Source organism: Malus domestica, chromosome 15 (assembly GCF_042453785.1).
Source record: "Malus domestica chromosome 15, GDT2T_hap1".
Taxonomy (NCBI): domain Eukaryota; kingdom Viridiplantae; phylum Streptophyta; class Magnoliopsida; order Rosales; family Rosaceae; genus Malus; species Malus domestica.
Genome location: NC_091675.1, coordinates 10,693,263 through 10,701,130, shown reverse-complemented (window position 1 = coordinate 10,701,130; position 7,868 = coordinate 10,693,263). Strand labels below are relative to the sequence as shown.

Below are 7,868 nucleotides of genomic sequence, written 5' to 3'. Positions count from 1 at the left end.
CGTCGTTGCCTGTTTCTATCAAGGTTTCCGGAATGGCTAGGCCTGCAGATCTGACCCATAGCTTGGATGACTCGACGGGAATGTGAGGCTCTGCCCATTCTTGCTTTGTCATCTCTCATCCTACGTTCCTCATCCTCTTCCCTCTCAGTTTGGGCCACCTGGAGATTGAACATTCTTTCTGATTGGTTAAACAATTATTCCTCTTGCTGATCGATTTCCCACATCATCCTTGAAGAAGAAGACTTTGTAAAAATGAAGCAGAAACTATGAATAATGATAGAGATTTTGGTGAAGAAGGAATAAAAAACTATGAATAATGATAGAGATCTTGAGAAAATTGGTGTGAGATTTGTGAGGATGGATGGTGGATTATATGGAGGATTCAGAAAAGATTAGGTTGTAGATAATGCCACGTGGCATGCCGTCATTCGTTAAAAATCTGATGGAAATCTATCCTCAAAGACGGTAAACAGATTATGACACGAGTCGCGACGTGATTGATTAATAATCTTATCGGAAATCCATCACCAATAATTGTATTTTCGGATAATGACACGTAGCGCAACGAGAACGATTAAAAACCTTATCCGAAATTACAAATAAAATTATTTTGTATTATTTTATAACTTTTCGGATAATGACATGTGGTGCAATGAGAATGATTCAAAATCTTATCCGAAATTACAAATAAAATTATTTTGTATTATTTTATAAATAAAAAAAATACTAATATTTTATTGCCTATTATCAGGACTATTGAAGTGCAATAGTGAAGATGCAAAAGCTGATTACTGTTTATTAAGTTCACTAGGTAGATAGCATAGTGCATTGCCTTGGGAGGTTCCCACGCTGGAACTGCTCTAAGGTTTCAAATATAAAACCCCCTAGCTGTAGTAGCACTTTGGTCAATCAATCGGTCAGATCACTCGGGCTTCGCCGGATCCAGACACGTCATCACCCAACGAGCGCCACCTTACCTCGCTGCCAGAAAACTAAGCAATTTGTAGAGGAAAGCTCAAAAGCACCAAATCCGACTCCTTTTTTTTATTTCAAAATTGGGGTTTCAGATTACTAGTCGGACTTGGACATGGCGGAGAGCCGGCTGGGCTGGGGACAGAAATCGGCTCTCCGCCTCTGGCTGTGGGAGGAGCAAGGCTCTCCATGTACAAAACCACTTGGGAAGAGTGTACATCCCCGGCAAAGACGGCTCGGAAGTTTCTGTCTGCCTGATTGTAAATGACTAGTTTCCTTTGATGCAAGAGGATTAGAATCTCCCCGTTCTTCAAAATACTCAGAAGCGACATCAGCCCTAGGTATTCAGAATCCATCTTCCGCGGAATGGTAGTGAAAATAGACCAAGATACCTTGACCCCGTACTCATTCATTAACCACACCTGGTAATCAGACCCATGAGGGCTGTGAAGCATACTCAGCCGCCCTCCTAAAACCCCCAAACCATAGAACGAGAAATTCTTGTCGCCGTCTCCCGGTAGGGGAACTTGCCGGTACGTCTCCTCCGTTATATCGAAAGAAACGATTGAGAAAGGTCTCTCATCGTCACCATTTGCGGAAGCTTGATCAGTAGTCTTTCCGCGGCGGACTGCCCAGTGGAGAGCCCCGTTGAGTAGGGTTCCGACAAGGTTGAACAGAAAGTAAAAAGGCAGGGTTTCGGACCTGGCTCTCCATGTATTGGTCTTCAAAGAATAAATGTCAAGTTGGGTGGCGAAAACGCCGGCCTTACTTGAAGAAGTGGCCCTCACTATTTTATAGTCTTCCTTGCGCGAATCGTAACCGAAGCCATAGAAGTAATCCTTACCGGAGATTGTGGGCAACTTTGGGGCTGCATGAACCTGCCTGGTGGATGGATTATAAATCATCATATCTTCCGAGTCAACCACCAAACACACCAGGCCGTTACAAGAGCCGACAATCTTCATGTCTTTGACCGGCCGCCTCATTATCACAGAGCACTCATGCTCCGCCTCCACGACCCTTGTAGTACTATTAGCACCAGTTGTGCCAGCTGCTTCTGCCTTCGCTTCTGTTTCTGCCTTTGCTTCTGCTAGACTTTCTGCTTCACCGTCGCCACGGGATGGCAAGGTTGCCGTTGCGGGTGCATCAATAGTAGTGGTATTGAGAACTTGTATGTGGACGGACTGGAGGAGGGACAAAGAGGAGAGCATGAGTCGTGCTTTTGACGATGTAGTTTTGCCGTGAGCATCATGATCATGATCACGATCATCGTCATCGTCATCTTGTTTGGTAGAGCGGATAAGGAGGTGTGACTTGACAAACTTTGGGTCGGAGATGAGAGCAAGCCATGGCTTGCATACGCTTCTGAAACGAAGAAGGGACTTCACCGGCAGTTGCAGCAGAATTTCCTCCGCAATCTCATAAGGAAGCTGCCGCTGATCATCGTGTTCATTATGCATATTGGAATGATCCAATAAGGTTCCCATGTATACAATTGGTTGAGGGAGGCTTGATGAAACTTTAGACTTTGAGTTCCAGTATTTATAGAGCAATCACTGTACTAACTGAGTGCAAGTTGAGAGGTTTGATCCTTCACCTACAGGTAAATTCCATCTGTCATTTTAGCGTCTATTTATAAATTATTAAAGGACAACTATGGCAGATTAACTAAACGATAAAGCTAGCTAATTAAACAAATCTTTAACAATATGTAATAATAAAACAAGGATTACTTTGTGGAACTTGCATATCGACTCCAGAATGAAGTCAATGATATTTGTATCGACCTTATTGAATTAACATGACCCAAAATATGACTGCCTAGACTAACCTGTACTAATTTGGAGCGGCGGATAAGCATAAACAAGACCTTTATATAATAAGTTGGAAGATAATATGCATTGGAAGCGAGCAATAAGAATAGGGAACTTTAACAAAAAGCTTCCGGTAGTGTTCATTTTAACGAAAAACTACATTTTTACATTAAAAAGTCAATCCTTATACTATTCACTTTACCCTTTATTTTGTCCTTATCGTTAAAACTCAAAGTTTTCAAACCATTTTAATTAGTTTTCTTATAATATAAAGTTTATGATAGACATATATCTGATAACCACGATCCGTTCATCTAATGCATCCTAATTTCAGATAGATCAAATTACTTGTACATATAAAACCGATCAGTCTATCATAAATCATCATTCAAAGTAACATGAAAGTACTTCAACCTGTATACACAATCGACCACATATAATTGAGTTTCAGTTGAGGTTTAAAAGTAGCTAAGTAAGTGGCTATTGAAGCAAATATTATAGGCCGGCCGACTTTGGGATGCGCGAGCTTGAAAGATCAACCACCGGTCAATATTTAATCTATATATGTAACACTATTAACTGACAAGGCTAGCTAATGTATTATGTAATAATACCATCTCCATCTCTATCTAACTATACAACTGACGCATGCATAAATCTATATAACAAAATAAACGTTTACAAGCATGCAATTTGATGATGCGATTCCAATCAATACAAAACTGATTACACGCACGTATATATGTGTGTGCGCGCGCGCGCATAGTGGTTGTTGAGGTGGGAAGTGTAAATTACCTGCAGGTCGGGCGTGATCGGTTGAAGAAATTAATTACGTGGGACTTGGACTCCATTCATTACAATATTGCAGAGTGCAGAAATTAGGGTTTATATTATTCATATGGTCCTCCACTCCCTCATTGCCAAGAGTTTAATGACCTATCTTCATCTTCAGCCCCCCAAGATGCAGAAAGTGAAAATTCTAGAATGCATTGATGCATAACTTATGCATATGATGCTTTACTACAGTGGTAGAAAACAATCATGTTTATGCACTTTGGTGCGGATTGATCTCCATCGATTTCCTCACCCATAATAAATAACTACTTAACCAACTAATGCTATCGTTCTAGTAAAAAATAAGCTTAACATATATTGCAGAATTTAACGAATAAATTTACGTTGAAAAGTTTGAGAAAATTTAATAGGTGGATATGATTTACTTGGAAGGCAATGTATAGTGTCATTAGTGCTATAGTTTATGGTCTTCCATTTCACTTGTATAAGTGAGAAATCTGAAGTTTTTAATTCTCGTAAATTACAAATCCGATACTAATTTATCAAGCTGAGCTATTGTGTGATTTACTCCAATCCATATCGCTGTGTATAAGTACAATATACCCAAATATACATTGTTATATAGTAGGACTCTCCAGAGCTCTCCTGTTGTTGACCTCTCAGTGCTGATTTGGATTGGCCAACCATTTTGGGGAAAACTAATTATTTTTTAGGTTGCAATTGGGTTTGTACAAAATTGAGTTAATTACTTAATTAGTTCAACTAATTTGTACTTGTTTCCTAATAAGCCCCTACAATTGTATATAAACTTGTTTGGGCCCAAAATAGTATTTTAGGTCGAGCTAAGAGTCATTCTCGACCCAGTAACATTCATCTAGAATCTTGTCATGGGCTGTCTAGTCAAGGTCAGCCGAATACTGTTGCGAGGTGGATTGGTTTAGATAAGAGTGAGGTAGTCAAACCCTAGTGCAACAAGGAGTCTTAAAGCTGAAGATGCTTAGAATTAGGGGATAATCTGGTTCATTAAGAAGCTTTGTTCAAAGTTCTATAAGGGTTAGGATTGGCCGAAACCTGATCAGGTTGGGTTGATGAGTTCTAATCCGAGTACATTTCTAGTTTAGCCATGAGAAGGTTTGTTGCTATCAATAGATAAGGGGATGCATCATTCAAGCCCCCTTAAAATCAACACATAAATTCCCCTGGGCAAAGCTTCTCAACAATCTTGACATTTTTTCCTCTTCCCTCATCTTTTGGCCAACACATCTTCAGTTTAGATAAACAGAATGTGAAGGCAACCGTCAACATCTTCAATTTGGATAAACAACACTGGAGTCATCGAATCAGCTGACCGATGCGCACCTTTAGTTTGGATAAACAGCACTGCTTCGAGATCGATTGGTTATTATCCAAGTCTCGGTTGGCAATGATTCTTTAGTCTTTGTTGGCAGATGTCATCTCATCAACCTTCTCAGTGAAGTGAGGTGTTACAGGTTACTAGGCTCGACACATTGAACATCGAGTGTTATTTTATGATCGGATATTCGCAAGTACATTTTAGAGCTCGGCATTCCAATGGCCAAACCACATTTACAATCAAGACATTTATTTTTTTCGAGTGTTTATGTCTGTATATTTTGGTACCAGTTCGACACACTTATACTCTCACGAATATAATTACCGAGACCGAACCCAGCGCTGACGATTCGTGAACTTCAAATAAACTAATAGCCTTATTTTCAGGCTCTAGAACCCAAAGGCTAAGACGTATTCCTTCCTTTGCCGCAGTCGTAAAATCAAGAAGTTAGTAACGCGCATAACGCAACGTCAACATATTTTACTCCTCGACCAAACTCGGCCGATGAGTTGGCACGCTCCACACACAACCGAAGGATGGAGTTAGCTTATTAGTTACTCGACATGCGCGCCACGCAAGCTTGGTAGTTTTTAAGGTTAACATTTTGGCATGCCCAGTGGGACCCAGTGCTAGAGCTACGCAGTTCATGACCATTGAAACACGATCAATAAAAAAGAAAACAGGCATGGGTAAATCAACGAATAATCTTCCACCTACAGTCCAAAGCCCAGGACAGGATGGCTTGTCACAGGCAGAGAATCCTATTGCTACCGTAACACCTGAAGCCACAAATGCAATATGCCAAGAAAAGGAAGTTAGTCTTGGCGGTTAGACTCGTGATACATAAATCCCCACCAAAATGACAAAAAAACGTTTTTGTTGAAGGACTAGTGGAAGATTGTGACGATGAGGAGGATGAGGCCTTTGGTCCACAATCTAAGTCTTTTCTTCGAATACGATTTGAAGAACAATCCTGGAAGTTTGAGCAAATGTTCAGTCAAGAGGTAAAAAAGCATACTTGAAGAGAGGTAATAGCGCTATACACAACAGAGTGCTCGAAGTTCTGGTTAATAAAGTCCGCGAAGTTGAGCCCGCTGATCGATCCAGGCAGCCTCATCTTCTAAAGAATAATTCCCTACCAGCAATGCAGGCCAAGACAGGATCTGCTCGACTCAAAATGATTGACTTAGAGAAAAATTGTGGATCAAGTAGCAGATCGGACATAATTGACTAAGGAGCAGAAGCTGCACTTGTTGACATGGTCGAGGTCCAAAGAATGATTGATTCAGCCTTAAAAAATGGGTCGAAGTTTCCAAAATTCATTAACCATATCCAGCCTTTGTGGAAAGATTCGAGTATCCTAAGGGATTCAAGATTCCAGACTTTAGCCTTTTTGCTGAAGAGTCATCATTGTCCTTCTTAGAACACGTGGCTCGATTCACTGCTCAATTTGGAGATGTTAACAGTGATTTTCATAAACTACGACAATTCAATTTCTCATTAACCGACTCAGTGTTCGCATGGTACATCAACCTCTCACCCAACTCCATCCAAAGCTGGCATGAATTGGTCGAAAAATTCCATGAGCAATTATATCAGCCAGGGATGGAAATGTCAGTTTCTTCTTTGGCCATGATGGCTCAATCATCTGACGAGTCATTAATGAAATATCTTACGAGGTTTAGATCAGCCAGAAAGTGGTGCCGAGTACCCCTCCCTAAAGTCGAGTTTGTTAGGCTTGCCCTGAATGGCCTGGATGTGGAATACAAGAAGAAATTCCTGGGGGCAAACTTCCGAGATATGTATGAATTGGCTCAACATATCGAGCAATATGATTATTTGCTCTGATAAGAGAAAATCTCAAAATCTCCAACCCAAGGGATGATCTACAAGAACCCGATGGTAAGTTATGCATCAGCCAAAGGCGAAGAGTCCTAATATGCCAGTATAGATGCGACCAAGATAGTAATTGACAAACCATACATATACAAAGCGTTGGCTCACGCTAGCTCTAAAGATGTCAAAACTCGTTCGGCTTCTGCGAAAGCCGCTGTCAAAATGTCAAAGGTATTTCGACATCACCAAGGCCGACGCCATTTTCGACCAGTTGTTACTTGTAAAAACCGCCAACCTTCGGCCATGACATAATATCCCTAAGGCTGAAGATTTGAAAGGAAAAATGTATTGCAAGTACCACAACTTGAACAAGCATACGACAAATAATTGTATCGTATTTCACGACGCCATCTAAAGCTGGATCGATAATAGCAAAGTCAAGTTTCCCGAGAAACCTCTAATGGTCATTGACATCGATCATTTCCTTTTGACGATGGTAAGCATGGTAGATACTTATTTACCCAAGGATAAAAGGAAAGGAAAAGCCGAATTCATCCCGACTCAACAAGTCCTTGAGTAGAATTCTCAACCACGAATGAAAGTTGATCTATCTTTGAACGAGCCACCCAAATACTTTTTAAACCTGCTTATGCCGAGTTACTGTCAGACTCCAGCACAAAGGAAACTGACGGGCCGATGGTTTTATGCAGTCGATGCAAATCAAACGTCATCATAATTGAGCTGAGGGAATAGCCGCTTCAGGCTGAAGCACCGCAATTGATGCATGCAGCCATGGCAACATCTCAAAAAGTCCTTGATGCAAGCCAATGCCAGAAAATTTTCGATAGGCTTAACCCTCAAACACAGGATAATAAGTCATTTTCGGCCAAACGATGACTTGATTTCGACGTGCCATTTTACAATAAAGATTGTTATGCGTGCAACTCTGGTATCTCAAGTTCACCTACGAACCGGTGAACCTTCAAGCCACATGAGCCACGCGACCAGCATTGGTATAGCTACAACTCCCCTACCGGTGCATAAACTGCATTGTCCAAGTCGCAAAAATGTTACCTCCAAATAATAGACTGTATGGC

General features: G+C 40.9%; 1 protein-coding gene across 1 annotated transcript; it reads right to left on the bottom strand.

The window, feature by feature from the left end:
• Positions 1-593: 593 nt before the first annotated feature.
• Positions 594-2,800, bottom strand: LOC103424879 (F-box/kelch-repeat protein At3g23880-like). The gene is made up of 2 exons (XM_008362965.3): positions 2,706-2,800; positions 594-2,569 (listed from the first exon to the last, which is right to left on the bottom strand). The coding sequence occupies exon 2, from the start codon at positions 2,457-2,459 to the stop codon at positions 1,050-1,052; it is 1,410 nt and encodes a 469-aa protein (XP_008361187.3). The 5' UTR covers positions 2,460-2,569; positions 2,706-2,800; the 3' UTR covers positions 594-1,049.
• Between the last annotated feature and the right edge of the window lie 5,068 nt (positions 2,801-7,868).

Bases quoted from the DNA above. Each gene is read 5' to 3' on its own strand.
- LOC103424879 (XM_008362965.3), bottom strand. From the start codon at position 2,459: ATGGGAACCTTATTGGATCATTCCAATATGCATAATGAACACGATGAT.